The 20420-nt window shown below is 36.7% G+C and overlaps 1 protein-coding gene across 8 annotated transcripts in view; it reads right to left on the bottom strand.

Moving 5' to 3' along the window:
- Positions 1–20420, bottom strand: part of ARB2A (ARB2 cotranscriptional regulator A) — a 273806-nt gene that overhangs the window by 65875 nt on the left and 187511 nt on the right. For all 8 annotated transcript variants that reach the window (XM_068929018.1, XM_068929016.1, XM_068929014.1 and 5 more), the window contains 2 exons: positions 12685–12801; positions 9322–9406 (listed from right to left, as the gene is read on the bottom strand). In XM_068929018.1, coding sequence (XP_068785119.1) covers positions 9322–9406; positions 12685–12801 — 202 coding nt within the window. The remainder of the gene's footprint in view (positions 1–9321; positions 9407–12684; positions 12802–20420) is intronic.

Here is a 20420-nt window from a genome sequence, read left to right as displayed (position 1 = left end):
GCATTGGTAAGGTGAAGGCAGGTCCATTTTAAAATGGGATATTAAAAGATTGAAGAGGCCAAAAGAATGTACAAAAACATTTGAAACCTTGAGAAAGCAACTTTGAAGGAGAGTTAAAGAACTCTATCTCTGCAGTTTCTCAAAAGAAATTGAGAGTTGACTTGACTCCAGTATCTAATTCACAGGGAGAAAAACTGAATGTACTAAATGACTCTTTAACTTAGTAGAAAAAGCCATAGCAAGAATCAATAGCTGGGATCTGAAATCAGGTAAAGTCCAACTGGAAATGAGCTGCTCCTCTTAATAGTCTGACAAAGAACATAGGGAAGCAATGGATTCTCCATCTCTTGAATCCTTACAGCCAAGACTGAATTACTTTCTAGAAGACACATAAGTTATAAATTTCAGCATAACAACACCTGGGCAACATTTAAAGACCTTTACATAAAAGTGCAGACAAAGTCATCTAAACATCCTTTCTGGCCTAAACTATATGCTTTATGAAAAAAGATAAAAAGTTCTCCATTAGAATGAAACATTTTAAAAAATTCTACCAAATCTGCAAACGTGGATTCCAACAGAAAATGCAAGCTGAAATGTGAAAGGTCTTTTGCGTATTATGCCAAAGAAAAAAAAATTGCCATTAAATTTTGGATTACTTCTTTCAGGGGCCTGAATAGTTCCTAACAGGCTCTTTGTCCTAGCAAAATTTTCGCCTTTATGAAAAATTACCCTGATGTACCAGATCCTACCTCTATAGATGTTCTGGCTTCACAGAGCTATTGAGGATGAAACACAGAAAATACCTTTAAAATGACTAAGAGTAAGTGGATGCAACTTGGAATACAAAGACTAACATTTAAACTCAGTCCACAAAGTACTTGAATCAAAACTTACTGAGACCCATGTAAAGAGTTTCACTGTTGCTGGCTGGAGCCTATAGATATTTCAGAGGAGATGAAAAGAGAGAGTAGCATGCCCTTGTCTTCCACCCTATGGAAGATGCACTTAAACAACACCTTAACCCATCAATCAAGCACTAAGGAGAAAGGTGCACCACCTGATATAACGGTCCCTATTTGTGTTGAGAGACTGGGAAGGAACTGTGTGTAAAAATGTGGTGACAAGCCATTATGTAAAGAAAGTTTTTGCTGCAACCACAAGAAGCAGCAGGAGGCGGATAAATATCCATTTCTGCTTGGGCATATTCTGACATGCCCTAGAGGAATAAGTCAATTTGAATCCCAATTTCACTTCTTATTGAAGGATTTTCATAGGGTTAGAAGATAAAGTATCATTTGTTTTAGTTGTTCCCCTTCTAAACTAGTGCTGGTTGAACTAGTTCCCAGACAAAACTAGTGCTGATTGAACTGATATTAGATTGACTTTTCAGCAATAATTGAATTATACTTCTCATAGAGTCTTTAAAGTGTCAGTCTAAACTATCATTTGGAAATCATCAATAAAGTTGCATCTGCCTATTCAAAACACGAATATATTCATTACTCATTGCACTGCCACTGTGCCTGTAAGTGCCAGTAAGGGGCAAAGGTAGGAGCATTTTAACAACATGACCGTGCAGAAGACAGGCTTCTCCTTATATGCTCATTGTACGCTCTGGCTGGCTTCTGCATAGGCTAAGATGAAGCACAAGCACAGAACAAAGTATCTCTGAACCCAGGGTTTGCAACCGCACATTAGAATAAGACTTAGGACAGACAGGGATATACAAAGAACTAACGAGACAATATTAAGTAGCATTGGAAGCAGTGGTCACAGCAGTCTAACCATTGTCAAACGTTTTATAGGAAATATCTGGCTGTAATAATTTACATTACTCATTGTTACCACAGTCAAAGACAGCCTCAGGGACTCTGCAGCAAACATACATCATTGCAGCTAGTTCACTGTACCTTAAAAAAATGCAGCGATAAACAGATATGTTTGAGTACAAGAATAATTCTTGGTAAAATAAGTTTCTCTAATATCAGTACTGCCCCAAATACATATGAACTATTTTATAGTAGATGAATATGAGTGGTTTGTCCTAAAAAATAATAGCCCCCACTGTATATCAAGCACCTAATTGCTCATATGAAGTTATAAAATTGATTTCTCTCACCATTGCAACATCTGGTAATTCAAGACAATACTCTCAAATTCACATTTTCATATTTACGAGGCTCTGACACTCTGGAAAAGAACCTGCAACTCTGCTTAACAGGTCTTTACAGAACTTGTCCTTTCCAAAGAACTGAAAAGCTAGGCTACTCAAAACACACCGTACAAGCTCGCATCCAGTTAAATATCATACACGAAACAAAAAGCTGCCTGAAACACCTGAGGCTGAGCAGGAGACTAAAAGCAGACCTGCTTTGAAGAACTGGGAGTAGGTAAAAAGCTACTTATCTCTACACTAAGGCGACATTAGCTAAAGTTGGACTTAGCGCACACGTGCAGCAATTGCCAAAGCTGTTGTTAAGATACGCTGATGCTTCAAAGTTTCCGTAATAATTTCCAGTCTCTGACTGACAATGTACAGCAGCAAAAACAGAGTGTATGACCAAGATAACCAGCATGTAAGGAAACTGTAACATAAAGCTAAGAAGCAACTTGCACAGACTCCTGCATTTATTTGTGCTACTAATGCATTCTACAGGCACCTTAAAACAAATTACTATCTTTTCTCCTAAGTAAAAAGCTCTTATTGACAGAACTATATGAACATGAACACTGATTACCATAATCTTAATCTCCATGAATGACTACTGAATGTAAATATAACATTTTTAGCAAAATGGGTACATTCTCTAATCTGCCTTAATGTAAAATATACATTTTTTTTTTTTATTTCTTAAATTAAAAAAGTTATTGGGTACCTACCACTTTTGGATACCCCTTCATCAAACTGATTAAACTTAAACAGTAAAAAGTCAGAAGCATTGGTAAACTGGACTAGAAAGCACTGTGGGGATGAGTTTGGTATTGTTTGAGCGCTTAATACGGCTTACGGCTGCTTCTGCCCTGTTTATTATGAGCAAGATTCATAAACATTTAAGAGTGGCAATTTAGTGTGGTGTAATTAAAGCTGAGGAAAAAAAAAAGAGAAAAATAAGTTGGTCCTTTGCTATGGATGTCATAAACCTTACTCACGTAATTAACTCTGAGTACAGACTCTGTAGAGCCCGTTTAACTTCACTGGGGATCAATCTGTTTGAACCCCACAACCTGCACAGTGTGGGCACGTCTATGGCTGTATGGCGCCTTTTTATAGAAATACAAAATTGAACTTTTAGAAAAGTGGGCAAAAGTCAGACGTTAGGGAAAGCTAATAAAAATTATCTCTGGAATCTAACGAATAAAATCTTGGTTTCACTGATTTCAACACAAGCTCTAGAACAAGGGCTTTATCTGACAGTTCTACACAAGTGCATACAGGGGTTTGGTTGTGTGTTTTCTGTTCTAAAGAAAGGCTTTCTGTACCAGTTATGCATTGAGTTTCTTGGATCAGTGCTTTTAAGCAGATCTAACAGTCCAGAATAACTTTACCTAAATTTACCGTAGCCTCATAGAAGGATTATTGATGCTATTCTATTACGTAGCACAAAGCAGCAGTCTCAAGGGGAAGGTTTAGTACCATATTCTTGTCTTGACGTTAAATCAGGCTATGCCAAGGACTCAAAAACAGCAGGCAACAAGCTTTTCCCTCTCTTTGACTGAGCTCTGCAGAACCTCATCTTTCATTTGTTTTGAACTGCAAGTCTCTTACGCTTATCTCCAAAAAACCCCCAAGCCTCAAACTACACAATGTGTTTAACACGTGCAAGAGTGTTTTTGGCTATGTTTAAATTGAGAGGCTCAGTGGATGACAACTCTGCTCCTTGTCAGGGCAAGCTCTGTCAGAAACAACTGCCAGCCCTCCTCCCCCATTTAAGATCATGTCACACCAGCAACATGATACAACCAGAGAGGTAAAGGGGGCCCAGGATTCGAGGACACACTGCATCAAGGGCTTACTGGGATAGATCAGTTTAGACGCTGAAAGTCTGAAACAGCAGCTCCGAGTAGCATAAACTGTTCCATCCATCGCAGTGAAGTTGCAACACTGATGCAGAGAATTTAAACTTCAGCCTTAATGCCTCTTGGCTGTATGAAAGGATGGTTGCATATCTGCTCACTCTATTGTGAGTGAGTTCCTATTTTGGTACCACAAATAGATGCTATCCGGGAGGGAACACCACTTTAATTTTCCACTAGTCAGAAAAAGCCGTATTTAAACAGCACAGTACAGCCTGGGGAAAACTGAAGCTGCATCAAGAGGGATCCAAGTTCAAAGGATTCAAAAAGGTAAAGCAGCAAGACAGTCACTTTCTGAACTTCTATGCAATGTCAAGTACCTTGTTTCTGTGCTGACATATGCAAAGCTTACTGTTTCACCTGACGTTGGAAGACTACGACTCTCTCCCCTCTACCCTCACTCATCTCAGGTATTAACTCAATCCTCCACAACTCTTCAGCATACCGCATGGTTAAGGCATGACTCTGTGGGATCTTTTGGAAGTCAGGGCAAATATCCAAGGAAAAAAAACACCTTATGTGAACATTAATTACAGTTACTATGTTTTCTTTCTTGATGTGCAGTGGTGGTTATGGTAGGTAATTTTTTCCTTTTATTTATTTATCTGTAAAAATCCTCACAAACACCTGCAGCAGCCTGTTATAAATATCAGTAATGGTCTCTTCCAAGTAAACAGTAACAAAGTAAAAAAGTTGTACTTGACACCAGTTAGAAATTTTGCCTAACTGAAGTTAAATGTTATATGTAACATATAGAGTCAAGCTTGATGTTTTGGTACCAGGAAATAGTATCTGGGGTCTGTCTTAGAATACTGTTCGAAGTTTAAAATTGGTCCCCAGCACCTCCAACATGGGTCTCATCTGTCCCCCCAAATTCAGACTTTGTGTATTTCTGCAGCCAGCCCATGCCCACTTTATTTAGTTACGTGAATTCATTCTTGCACTTCTTTTTGTATTATAGAGATATATATTCAAGATTAAGCTCTTCCTCGAATAGAGCTTTTCTTGATTACTGTCAACGTTCCATTCCATTGTGTCATCTTGTTTGTCTTTTGATGTTATAATTTCCTTATTTTGCGATGCTTTAACTACATTGACTGCAACTGTTTGAAGAATAGCTAGTGATTTGAGGGGTCAACTAGAGAGACTTTAAAAGGATTTGATTAGGCAATTCATTTTTTCTAACGCTACAATAACTTCTTTTTATTTGATTATGTAAATAAGTGTTGGTGCATATCCACTTTGGCAAAATGCAACAAAGTTTGATCTACTCTCCTAAACAAAAAGCTATCATTGGCAGAAATACATGAGCTAAGGAACGCATCCTATGCAAACACTAAGGTGCTTCCTGAGAGGCACCCAAAGATAACAGCATTCAGGAAAACAAAGGCCATGCTTACCTGGCAAAATTTATCACAGTACCTGTTCTGGGCTAATGTTATTTGTCGGCACTATTCAGAAATCAAAGTAACTTAACTCCTGAATTGCAGTAGAGGTGGACACAGCTCAAAATGCATGGACCTGCTTTCCCCCATCCTCACTTTAAGCCATTCCTGCACAGCACCTGCTCCAATAGGATGGCTTCCTGAGGAGCCTGTGAACTCCCTGCTCCAGAATGAGATGCAATACTGTAAGGTATCAGAAATGTTATATACAAGGAGCTACAAGTAGGGTTAGCAGTAACATGACACCTCCTGCTGTGAAAGCTTCAATTGCATTGGCTGTATCAAATTATTTGGTCACCTCTAATCTCTTAACCAATAAGACTCCTGCATCTTTTATGTCATGATCTTCAATGTAACGACTGCTTTTAAAGTCTTCACGTTTCTGCACCCTGTATTTGCTTATGTCTTTGGATAGATGGGAAGTGGATCCATCTCCTCTGAGAAAGAAGAGATACCTTTTGGTTTGACTCCATTAGAGAATTGGATGAGGACTGAGGGATGATATACAAAAGGACCTCTAACATGAGGGCTGAAGGCTAAGGGGGTAGCACGCAGTTTGCTGAGACTAGACAGAAGGCAGAAGGCTGACCCAGAGCTCCTTCAAGTTGACGAGCTGACAGCTAGAGCAGCAACTGAGGAGCCTACCTGTGTACTTGTCCACATTCAAGCTGGAAACTAGAGAGTGCTGTGAGCCAAACAAATAGCAGAGGGAACTCATGCCCGCCAACCTTGCTCTGGTAAAAGAGAAATAGTTCAGGAAGAGTAATTCTCTGCAGAAGAAGAATTCCTGGTTCTTGTTGGAAAGAACAAGGAAGGGTAACAAGAAGGATAGTTGTTTGACAGACAGCCTGAACAGGAGCTCCAGATCTGACAGAAGACATTCAAACTAGCGTAGACATCTCATAACACTGCATGGGAAGTTTTTTAGGATTCCGTACACCACATAGGATAAAACAGAACTTTTAGAAGATAATCTCTTCCATGTGATGATAACCTGCCACAGGAAGATGTTGTGCTATGACACTAGCATGTAACCAAATCTTTAAGACACTGAGGAAAGACCATGAAGATGGGATCCCTGCAATACCTCAGCTCTATCCACAAGATGTTACTTAGGCCACAGGATGGATTTACTGGGGCTTGCTTTCTCAAAAATTGTCTGTATCACTGTTACTTTCATGCCTACAATGTCTAATTATTAAAGTGCATTCATTCCTCTTTGCAAGTAAATAACACATGAATAAATTATGGCAAACATTTTAATCACTTAATAATGTTCTAATCAAAAGCTTGAACAACTCTATCTGGAAATACAAGTTGCTTTTACAGTTTGATGGCCATTTGTTTCTTTCGAGTGCTTTGTAAGGAAAATACAAGCAAGAGACTGTGAGATAAATATTGACTGTTCACAAAAAAATGGAGGTTGCTTATAAATCCCAAAATGCTGAATGGCTGAAGATCAGACCCTTTATGGAAATACTGGCTCAAAAGACTTGACCAAGAGGCAGTTACTCCTCAACTTACTTCCCAGTACTAACACAAATAAGAGCTGGGACTACAAGTAGAAAGAGAAGAGAATCTGCAAAGGATTTATTTTAAAAAATCTCCTTTTGTTGCTCTCATTGCTCTCACTGTTATTCATTTAAATACCAAGGGCAATGCTGCCAGTATGTTAGTGTGGGCTATTTCAGTACTGCAGTTCTCAGAAAATAAGTGAAATAAAATCTCTCACATTAAACACTAATGCTCCTACATCTAGCTCATTTCATAAATTTATTACACATAGCTATAATGCAGAGATAGGCCATTGTTCATATAAAAACACTGTAGGAATTATTCACTTCTTCCTCTTTAAATGTCTTATAGTTGCCCATATAACAGATGAATACAAGAAATAGGCACAAAAACATGAGTATACTGGTAATGCAGCAATAGTCATACAAAGCTATACTATTTAAAACTGTCTTTAGTTATAAAGAACTAAGATGATATTATCTAACTTACATTTAAATCATTATCTAACTCTGTTACAATAACTTCTAAAACATCAGCAATCTGAATCTAGTGACATTGTATGCATGCATTAATTAAAAATAGCCTACTTTTGCCATCATTACTGGCTAAAATCCTACCCTAATTAAATTATTATTTTTCCCAATGTCTTCAGTAGAGCTGGGACTTCATTAAGTGGAATATAAACATTTTGCCCACTATGACCCTTCCTCAATAGAAATGTAAAATTCAGACTTATTCATACTTCTATTAAAGTGTCAGTCTGTTTTTCAAATAACAGTTAGGACTTCTTTTATATCCTATCTTTTACATTATTTTCATAGAATGACCACAAAGAAACAAAACAGAAGTTCAAAGTGAGGACTTCTAGTACTGGCAATTGTACTGTAAATATTGACTGGTTGCTATCCGAGCACCTATCTACCTGACCAAAATGACCTCTATAATATGTACTATTCCACAACTGGCACGTGTGAACACATACACACACACACACACACACACACACACACAGGAAAGTTAATTCTGTTTTGAAGAATTCTATTATGGAGTAATATTTTCTTTTAAATTGTAGTAGTCTTCCCTAAGGCAGCAGAAAATTCGTATATGAATTTGGAGTCTATGAAACTTTGAGTAACATTTCACTTCCCTAACCACTGAAGAATGCCATGTCATTGAGTCTGGACATAAGAGATGATCTGCATGGTTAGGTCCCATCTCCACAGTACCAATGTGATTACAGGTCTCTGGTCATTGCGTGCTCTCAAGTAAAGCACAACTCCCTTAAATATCCTTAAAACATTCCGCAGTAAACTAAAGTTCATCTCCAGGGTTAGGTCTCATTAATAGCCTCACATATCCAGACAGATATGAATCTCTTGTCAAATCACCTGTCAAATGAACAACTGCATCTCAGAGAGTGAGGTCAAACAGCATCCCAGCTTTTAAATTAATATTGCATGGACAGTATGTTCCTTTGAACCTGATTTTATGGAAAAAATATATAGGTATGGAAATATGCTACCTATGGCTTTCAGGAAATCTAATAATAAAACACAGAAGTTCAGTAATAGCTTTCTGTATTTTGGATCGCCTTACCACAGAGATTTGAGATTTTCCTGTTACATTGACAATTACATGCACTTTCTGGGTTGTTACTAGTATGTTTGTTATTACACACTAACAAAGTGCTCTGTATATTATTTCATGTGTTCCTTGTGATTTAGGATTCACAAATGAGACAGTAGCTGAGTATATCCAAACCAACAGATATCTCGCACCAAAATTCTTGGAAATTGTAAAGAATTTGCTATGTAAACTAGATTTATGTTGATCAAAATTCAGGAAAGTGTCTTATTTCACTCACTTGTACCTTTCATTAACATATTATCTTAAAATCTTCTTATCTACATAAAGTTAGATATCTCTGGTCTACATAAAGTTAGATACCTATTGAGTGATAAATCATGAATTTCCCAGTTTTCATGATCTCTGCTATTTTTCTTAAGCTTCTACTTATAATAAGTCATTAATTAATTAAACTCAGAGAGAAGAGAAGACTATAAAATATAAGCTATAAGCCAACAACAGAATTTGAATCCTAGACAAAGTGGAAAATAAGGAGTAAAATGTATAAAATAACAGCATTCAGTCAGTCATATGCTTTCAGCCATATTCAGCCATACAGGTCTTAAAATCAAATAAAAAAACAACTGTACTGTTAAATAAGCAAGCTACTCATGGGCACAAACACATAGGCACACTTGCTACTAAGGAAAATGCATACCTGCAGAGACACGGGGGCAGTCTGGCAACATGGACTCTACTGATGTATCTAGTGGTTCTGAACTAGACACCCAGTTACAGCAGTTCTGTAATATCAGACAGACAATTTTCTGGTAAGTCAATAACTTAAAGCAAAAATAAACACAGACTTTGTAAGAAAAAACAATGATCACATCAAAATACAACCTTGCACCTAATTTAAATCACAGTCCCAATGGGGACTGAAAAGTAAACGACATTGGCTTATTGATACTAACTGATGCTTAAATATTGCAGTTTCATATGAAATAAGACAAAAGAGTAAGACTGTAATTCGGGACAAAATTGGTAACGTGCTTAAATAGCATGCATTTAAGTGCTGCTTTGCGTGTGATTGGACTTAAGCAGATGATGGGACCAACATGGGCATTTTAAGCTTTGTACAAGTATTTTAATAAATACTCAGCCCGCTTGCCTGTAAACATTAAGAGGTCATAATTTTCAGGGTATCTGGATGAAATATGCTGTGGAGAGAATGGCTGTAAAATTACAAAACAGTAAATTTTAACAGAGTGAAAGTAAACAAGATAGCAGATTAATATTCAAATAACTGCCACTATACCTAAGATGAATTGGTACGGACATTGAAAAATGTAAATATTGGTCTTTAGGGAACTATGGAAGCATTTAAATTTACCTTTTGTTCCCAAATCTCTGAATAGGATGAAGTTTTAAAATATTTTACTCCATATGGAATCTATTCGGAGAAGACCATGAATTAAAGCATTAAATAATACACCTTTAATAAAAGATGCTGAAACCATTCCAAATCTATTGAACTGAAGATTTAATTATAAAGCAAATACATTTTTAATAGGATTGCCAGCTGAACTACAAGATCTACATGGCTTTACTTATTACAAATCTGAGTTTTCTCTTTCAGGAAACCTGACTAACTTTATTAAAAAAAAAAAAAAATCACATAACTTTTTTGGAAAGACCCAATGAATTTTCAGACAGATTTCTAAAAAATCATCCCATCAATCTTGATTGTAAAAATAGCTGATTGCTATTCTGGTAAACAAGCATGTATTGTGTATTTGTAGATGCTTGCCGCCCTCGTTGTGCACCATGGAATCCGTCCTCACTGTGGAAAGATCCTTGACTGGTAGATCAAGTGTCTTATTGTATTTCCTTAATTCATTCTGTCTGGAAGAAGATGTCAGCTGTGTTGCAGTGAGGAGAGAATTTCAAAGGCCTCAGTCCCCACCAATAAAGGCCGAGGAATGGCTTTTGAATAGATTTGTCAAGGCAACCCTACTGTTCTGGGACCAGGGAGAGCAGGAACAACATAAAGGAAGGGTTGCTGTATGAGATTAGAAAGTGAAGTTCACAAAGCATGGCAGATTTTTGTAAGAAACAGCAGATCAATGAAACTATTGAACTGGATGGAAAAAAAAACATGAAAACAAACACACTATCCAGTAATGTAACTTTTTAGTAAAAAAAATGGTTAAAATTTTAGTATTTCTATGTTTCACAAAGGCTTTAAGGTTTAAAGTAGCTATACATTTTACAATTTGCATGTATAATTTTAATTAACAGCTGAATGTGAAATTGCAAATGTAAGATGGTAGAAATTATAAAAGTAGAATTTTTATGAAGTATTACATTCATTTGAAATAAGTAAAATTAATATTAACTACTGATAGAATGCTACATCAGAGAGCTCGAGATAATACAGAAGATTAGCACACAATTAACCAGCTTTTATATACAATGTGACACTTGCCTGTAAGAAATAAGTATGCTCGAAAGCAGTGTCAAGATATGTAAATGGATGATTTGTTTTATCATTCATCACAGCTCCTAATAAATTCAAAAATCATGACTTCTATAGGTACTAAAAATAGGCCACCAATGATACAGGAGAGAGAGCTTCAATGAAGAATTACTTTTTTAACAATTCATTCTTTCAATGACAGCAATTAGCCTTACAGACAGGCAGCGATTAGGTGTATATTTTAATTATTATTCATTTTACCAGTAGCCTTAAACCCGATTAAAGTAAGAGATATCCAGGTGATATGCTAGTCTTAATACCACTCAGCCACACTTCACATATGTAAAATTCTTCTTTCTTATAGGAGATTTTCCATGCTAATGTAAGTTATGACACTCCATCCACTTTTTAGGCCATTAATCATTTAACTTATTCTTTAAGATCTACTTTCTGCAAATGAAATTAAAGGTAATGCACTTGTCTTATTCAGAATAAATGCTTAAAGAAAAATGGAGTTGTCAGATTCAAATTACAGGATTTAAAATTTTCAGTTTTACTACATAACATATATTTTAAGGTTTTGATTTCCCATAAAGAAAATGGGGATTTTTCTGACAGAGCCTGTAGGGGTTACCATTCTTTATATTCTTAACATTTAAGCCAGAGCTGTCAGACTGCATCCCAGGTGATTCTCTATTCCCATCAGTCATGGCCTATAAAACTGTAAGGTTAACTCAGGAATAGACTGTCTATACACAATGTTTCACTAAATCCATGGGAAAAGCTGATATCTAACTGAAAGTTCAGGATAAACTATTTTATATGTGCCCCATATACCTATTGTTTTAACATTCTGAAATGGGAATGTAGAAAACACAAATATGAGCTTTATTTGACCTGGAAAAGAGACTCATAAAAAAAAGTGTAGCTGGTCTCAATTTACAAATTCTGTTTTTTCATCTCATAAATCCCATACTTAAGCATTAAAATGAATAATGAATGCATTCCATCATACTTCACCCAAGAGTGGAAAAGTGTGCTTGCTAGCCATATCAGTTGACATCAGATAATCTTGGACCAACCAGCCATTCCTCTTGTACAGTAGTAATAAGAATATGCTGCCTTTTCATCAGAAAATCTCAGAGCACTTTAGAAGCAATTACATCTCATAAAACTGCTGACAGAAAAAAATTCTTTGCCAGTCGTACAAATCAGCAAACTGAGTCACAAAGAACTGGAAGGGTCTTTTCCACCATCACCCAGTAAGTCAGGAGCAGAACTCCGGAGCACAGAGTGCCCCTAGGACTTTGCTCCAGTTATCAGACCATGCTTACGTTATTAATTATGTTATATATTTCTATATTGCTGTACACAAAAAAGAAACACTGGAGTTGATTCTTATTATTTTTGACTGGTAATTTTGAAGCTCAAAAACAGTTTTAATCTCTAATTTAGAGGCAGGTATAGACACACAATTTCCACTGTTCTGTAACTGTGCTCTTTCATATCCAAAGAAACGGAGGAGGTCGGCAGATAAAGTAATGTTTATAGGATCTTATACAGATGCATATACCCCAACTCTTCAAAAAAATTCAGTCTCACCTCTCGCATCCACTCTCGAATAGTTTTGCCAGCTTCTTGATGCCACACATTGTGAACAGAGTCTGTCAACGCCACAGCAGTTACCTTATTCTTTACTTCTGCCTCTCGTTGAATCATCTGTTAAAAAATATGGGCTTTAAGTTCTTTCTTTCTATTGAATAGTGTCTGGTTAGTCACAGATAATGATCCTAAATTAAAAGAGAAAGAGTAATACAAATTTAATACTTGACTTCACTTGTTTTAAAGTTTATACAAAACCTAACCGCTCTAGAAATACAGAAGGACCTAATATTTTTGATAAAAGAAATAATACTAACTTTTAACTGACTGAACTATTCAGTCCCATTATTTTCCATGTGGCTTGACAATTCTAGGATTAAAGGTATCATAGTGAAAAAATGGAAGATTCCCTGAGGACACCTTTTACAAGTTTCTCCAAGTTCCTATTTCTGTGCTTCAGGGAAGCTGGTACCTGTGGTTCACTGTAAGCTACTCATGACTATCATCTACTAATTTTCAGTAGATTGCTGTAGTTTTTCTGATGTACAATCTCACTTTGACTTGTATGGGTTTCTTCTTTTTCTATCCAATTTAGCTACCTTGCACTCCCACCATGGTCCCAAAATTCTTTGTGGTATCTCTTATATATATGCTTACCCAGCTAACACTAGAGCCTCTCAACATTTTTAGGATATTAAAGAGCCTCTGCTGTTAAAAAGGACAGTATGACTAAATAATATTAGGATTCAAACCAATTAAACGATTGCTGCAAATAACACGAATGAACTGACAAAGATGCTGTAGCTCTGCTGCACAGCGCTGTTCTGCAAGATAAAAGGGACTGAAAAAGAATAGTTTGATATCAAAGAGAGACAAAAAGGTTTTAATCTCCTGACACAAGTGACCCTAATTTGTAACACTGGATCAAAGAAAGTATAATGAATTATACTTATAAAAACAGTATTTCGCAACTAGTGTCTCTATCACTATGTTTGCTGCACTAAAGTTAATGTGCCTTTCAGCTTCCTTTTGTATAAATGGCAATACATACAATATTTCTAAAACCAGACATTCTTTGTTGATGCTCTAGTAACTGCTTTTCAGCATATAGGCTGCATCTTTGAAAACACTGCTCTAAAAGAGACTTTTACAATGGAGATGTGAATGATTTTTTGCATCAGAAACTCCAAAAGGAACACCTCAGTCCAGATTTTTGATGCAAAAGTAGCAATTATCAATACCATATACAATCTTGATTTCTTTGAAATATCACACACACAAATCCTTTTCACTGAATACTCTTAACTTCCAATTCTGCGCAATTGCTACCTGAACAACATTATGATAATTCTGAACTATTGTGTCTTGCCTTTTGTTTCCATTTTGTATTTTTTAAAATCAGTGTAATCATATATTCTAAGTGAAAAATATTCACCATTGGCCAGGTAATGTTCATGCAGAACTTTCCATCCCAGATAAAATTAGGGGTCTGCCTACCCCAGTATCTTATCTTTAGTGATGTCAGTTCTATATTTCTTCATACTGAAGCCTTTCCACAGATTTAGTTTTTTTAATCAGTTACCCTCCTGTGGGGCATATTTCATTTCTAGGACTTTCAGAGGACAGGACAAAGCAGGCGATCACATGTTTAGGACAAAATAGCATCTACTGTAAAAAGACGAGCTTCACTCAGCTATAACATAATACTGGCATTTTCAGCCTGAGCTCTAGATTTCACTTCATATACGAAGATGTGCAAAACAGATTCTTCTCTTTTTTGTAACTGTGAAAATACTTGTCTTCCTTTTTTTTTTTTTAATCAAGAAAGAAGGAATACAGAAAAATTCAGCTGAAGAGAGGAAAATGCCATAGAATGCAAAGTTCCAAATCTCCATTATGAAATCTTATATAAGAATAACTAATCTCTCAAGACGATCTTCAGGAAACCAAAAGAATCAACAGTGATTCTGTTTAACAGAGGGTGACATCTCAGAGCTCTAGAGGAAGGTGGAGCCTTAAAGAGTCTTATCAACATTTTAATTCTCCTCCCAAATGCTGTAAGAACGCATCTTAAGCACTGAGAAATGTTGTTGTACCTCTCAAAAGGCTGTTTTACTCAGACCTTCAACCAGTCTGCTTCAACAGAACATAGACTTGTTACGAACATGTCATCTATAATGACTTCCCTATGATTACATCAGGCCCCAAATGTGGTCCAGTTCTGCAATATGTATGAAAATATTGATTTTTAAAAATGTACTATAGAAAATAGCATTCAGAAACTATCACAAGGCTTGTCTCAATAGGAAAGTTAGTGCACAGCAAGTTAGGGAGTAAATTTACAGAGCTCCAGCTACTTAGCACTATGTAGAAAGTGTCCCATGCGGGTACACAGTTAGTACTCTAGAAACGGTCTTCTACTCTACAGCTTACTCCTGTTTCAAAGTGAAATAAATTACATGTCACAGCAAACAAACTTTCCTTAAACTGGCCAGCCACCACTTTACCTGATTTGACCAAAATCATCAGTACCATTGTATAAATGTGGAGGATCATACAGTTGTATCTGAAAAATGACTTAAGTGTGATGGGGGTGGAGGCAGGTTCTAACATCTCTAGGATCCAAAATCTTTCCGAAAGTCAGATTGATAAGAGAAAAGGAAGCATAGCCTTGTGAAAGCAAAGAGACAGCTATAACAATTTATCTGCCTTTTTTATTTTTTTTTCATTTTTAGCCAGTGATTATTTGTGTTTGTTTATTCCAGGTCAAAAAGGAAGAAAAGCAAGACATAGGAAACTGTTACTTGATTAGACTGCAACTTTACAACCTTCTTTATCAGGCAAAACTACATGCATTGGACGATCAAGGAACAGGTAATTCTTTGATTGCAGAGGAAAGCCACCACACTTTTGGGAGGGCTGCGGTTAGTCCTTTCTCTTACCAGTCGTCACAAAGATTCAACTGCTATACCCTTACCTAACAGAGAAGGCGACGCCACCTGCCATTTCTAAACAGAAAGACAGCATGTGCTTGCTGAAGGTCTCCTGTTAGAAGTTCTTAGAAGTCCCTATTGCCAGCCTTCTCCTAAATCCAGCACCAAATGCAGTTTGTACCTGATCCTCCTATTTCATGTGCTTGTTATGAGAATGTCTCAGAAACGTAGCAAAAAAACTCTGAAAGAGAAGGTATCTAAAAATAAGACCTGAAAGACATGCACACCCAACTCACACTAAATTTTAGTAGCTAATTTGGTGTGTATTATCAGTGTATATTGGATAAGTTTAATAAACACATTGTACACATTAATACTCATGTACTAGTGCAGTGTATTTCTGCACTTACTAGTTGCAGCGTCTTGCACAGAATACTGCAGTTTAAACCGGCAAACCAGCCAATATCATTGTTTTTGAAGCATATACACTTACGAATTACTAGGAGCTATTACATGCTGAGGGAAACTTAAAATCATCACCAGCTCATTGTGTTCCAGGATGACTTCCTGAAATCTTCTGATGGGCTGTTAATGACCAAGGAGGGAAAAAGGTTAGTTCTGCGTTGGAAGAACATTCTTTTCTCAAGCTATTTTGTCTCATATTTCTGAATCAAAAATTAGCTACCTAGTTGACCTAAGAACATCATCTTTTTCCTCAAATCACAAAAAAATACAGGTGTGTAGTTCCCTTTCCCTTGGGTAGCTGTCACTCACATTCGTTATTCTCAACTTCCCTACTCGCACGTAAGAACCGGGAGCCACTGATCACCATCTCTTCCTAATCTTTGCACATGTAGTCTTTGCTTTTTGGATCACATATGAAATGGGGAAGAGCATACCAAATAGTTTCAGTCTTGATCAAATTGATGAGATGAACATTCTGCCTGCAACCAATGGCTTAAATGGCTCACAAAGATGATCCTCTTTACAGCTATCATGACAGTTATACAATGCAGAAATAGGCCCTACTTGATTCTGTCAGTGTAAGACAGAAGTAGCAGTAAATCACATATAGCATGGGCTGAAGAGCCAGAGTGGGAAAAGCTGAACAGGAAAATATTCCCATGGAATCAAGTGCAGACACTATTGGTAGAGGAAAAAAATCCCAGCATGTAATTGCCAGCGGATACATAAGTACCACAGGGACTCTGTCATAGGAATCCGGGAGCTATCGGGACCCAAGTGAGAAACCAACAGCCTTTTTTTCTAATGCATTTGGGATACACCTAATAACCAGTGGTGGTGTTGGGTTCAGTAGTACAGCTTTGAGGGCTCCTGTCCTGTATCATCTTGCAGAATGCTAATTTCTTCATAGAGATCAGTAAGTAAATTGAGGTCGACAATGTGAGCTTTTTTGATAACTCAGCCACAGTGCTTGCTAGGGTCAGGGCAAGGGCTCCCTGATGCAGCAGTAGGGGAGATGAGAGACTAAAGGGATCAAATGAGCTTCAGCTACATAATTCTCTATGATCAATCCAAAACAAATAAGTTTTGGTAGGCATCCCTTCTTTTATGAGCCTACTTGGAAAAAAATAAACAAAAACATTGTATTGAATGGTGCAAGAATCAAGGATATAACCTTCACTTAAACAAAAAGAAATTGACTATGGCCATCTTTGAGTGACACAGAAATGTCACAACATGGCATGTCAAGCCCTGGAGACTTCACTTCCACTATAACAGCTCAAGTACTCTGCTACAGTGGGATATTAGCTGCTAATAATAACCTAAGAGAACAGACCCAGGTGATGCTTAAACAGCAGACCTTCTTATAAGGGATCAGACATTATCCTGTGAGAAGACACAAAAAGCTTATATATTTTTGGCCATAGAAGTTTCAATACTCAGTAAATGCTCCAGATTCAGTGGATAGATAGCTCACATGCAAAACATATTAATGTACTTATCTTTTCTAAAAAGAGTTTTGAATTCATACATATTTTAAAAATTAAGTGAACAGAATAAAATTACGACTATAAAATACATCAACACTCAATATAAATTTGACACCCATCTGCCACTCAAATTTGATACAACTATGATTTCAGAGGAAGAATGCCATGGCTTCTCTGTCAGGTTCTCATTTATTATGCAGTACTGAAGGACCCAGTTTGCTCTGGGTCCTCTAAAATTTCCCAATCATCTTTTCTATTCTGAAATTTCCATTTTAGCTTGAACGTAGGGCTTTGGGAAATTCTGACAGCCAGAAAGGAGTCACTAGTCTCTTCTGAGAGATTTTCTCTAGATTCCTCCCCACATTTGGTGCTGGGACTGGCCACCTTTTTTGTACCAGTGCAGCAGTCTGAGAGCGCTCCTTCCTCAGTCTGTGCCACGGCTGAAGCAGATGGCCCAGGGCTTCCAGCTCTAGCTCTAAGCATGCCCAAGTCCTTCCACATGTGCGCATGCAAATATACACACACATGTGCACATACATACACACACACACACACTTCCTCTTAGTTCCTGGCCTCTGCAAGGCACATCCTTGGATTCTACTGTGATTAAGGCAGGCTCCCCTAGCCTGCAGGCATCCCTTCTGGCCCTAGTTTGTGAGAGACTTTTAAGAAGGAAGAAGAATGTTATCATCTTTCACAGACTTCCATGACTTCAAAAATACATACATTCAGATGGAAAATATTCCATATATAATCCCATTATGTAGAAGAACAAAAGGCCTTAATTCAAATAATAAACCTTTCTTAAGAATCATTTAAGGAAGTTAGCAGTAAAATTTGTTTTTGCAATGTATTTATCATCTCATCATTGCTTCACATTTAATTCCCTTATACTGGTAAGTCCTAGACCAGTGTTCACTACGACAAGTTAGAAAACATTCAGGCATCTTTTTGAAAGTCATCTCTATCCAGATGGTTGAAAATTTGTTCCTTCACTTTGCCAGGGAAAACGTCAATGATCTATTCACACAAGTGTTAGACTCTATCACTTGCATAAGTAAGAACTTGAAACCCCTTAAAAATGCATCCATTAAATTCAGATATGTTAATTACCTATTTATTGGTCAATTTAATGACAAGTCATCTACTGCTAAACTGTCTGTAACGTCAGATGACAATCCTCTGTTAAGTTATATATAAAATTATCATAATTTTATAATCATATAATGTTACTTTCATCATCCACTGTGTGAATATGAAACAGTATCTTATACGTATATTACCTACACAATACATTTAGGATATATATTTTAGAACAGATGATAAAATACATCTTTTGTATATATATTTTGTAGCATAGCACTTCTTGTACAATGAAAGCATGAATATGCTAAAAGGCAACTTAAAGGTCTGATCTTGCAAACAGGAAAATCCATTGATAACCCAGTTAGACCTGAGGTAAATGGCCTGTGGGAGTAACTCTACAGTGTTGATCCCATACTCTTTATAGCTACTCTAACAAATGTAAAAGAGCTAAAAACTGAAACCTCTGAGAAAAATTAAAGAAAGTTAAAACATGCCAGTTGTATTTTTATGGGTTCAAGCAATCAAATCAACTTCCATCACTGTGGATTTAAAAGATTTTGTGGCATTTTGGGGATACTTGTTCCTCTGAGTTGATTCTAATTAGAAATGAAGAAAAATGGATATGATAAAAATAAGAAATGCCCCCAAATTTCACTCTCTCTTAATCTTTTTAAGAAAACCTTTCACCTACTTCCCCTGTCCTCTGTTGCCATTTCAGTCGTGGCAAGGTATTTATTTGACATGTACTGGGCTTAAATGAATATGTCTACAACAAGCATTTGGCTTGGAGTAAAAATAATTTTTGATGCAAATCCTCCATTGTCTCCAATTGCCTCACACCGGTTTGAGTCCTTAAGGGGTTTTGGTGTGTGCAAACTGAATTTTCCTCAAAGGAAGCTAAACTGGAAGCATCTATCCAAATGTGCTCAATGATTTCCAGCAGTGGAGCGAATTTGCAGTAGAAATTCTAGTGGATCAAAACACTGCCAGCTGGATTCTGAAATATTTGTAAAAGCAATGGTAGAAGGGAAGAGAGAGGAAATCACTCACCAAGAGCAGTGTGTGAGAGGGCAATTTTTCCTTAACACTTTTAGAAGGACATGTAGATTCTTTCTGAACAATATCATTTACTCTCCTGGAAGCTTGATATGCCTCCACTCTCCTTCAAAAATCCCTTCGACTCGCATTACACTCAAAGTCATACAAACCAAGTAACTGGTGCATTTGAGCACTGGCACTTGAGTGAATATCTTTCCTTAAGTGAGAAAGACTCCTCTTCCTCACGAAACATGTAATTACTATTTGCCTGCAGTGCAAGTTTGTTGGGCCGGGATTCCCAAGTTGTTTCACAGTTTCCTGGATAGAATTCCATAATTTCTAAAATATTCTCATTTTTTTGCACATCTTAAAACTGAATGAGATCCTCGGGTCTTCATAAAATATTATTCATTGGGGATTAGAATTACAGAGCAACCACACTTGAACAGCACAGCAAGGATAATAAATAATCTAAAGTAAGTTAAACTAATTTCCATTTTCAATTAGTAACAAGAATAATTTTCCCTAAATGTATTCATAAATGTGTGATAAAATCCCTGCTTGCAGTAGACAAAGCATCTGATATAAACCAGTTGTACACAGCAAAAGAAAACATCTACAGAAATGCACAGAATACCCATTGCCAAGTACTTCTGGATATTTTGTTCAAATCTCTATTGAATGTTACATCTACAATTGTGGTGACTTTCTAAAATAATAAATC

The sequence above is a fragment of the Struthio camelus genome, chromosome Z (genome assembly GCF_040807025.1).
Source record: "Struthio camelus isolate bStrCam1 chromosome Z, bStrCam1.hap1, whole genome shotgun sequence".
Taxonomy (NCBI): Eukaryota; Metazoa; Chordata; class Aves; order Struthioniformes; family Struthionidae; genus Struthio; species Struthio camelus.
This window is presented reverse-complemented; position numbering and strand designations above follow the sequence as displayed.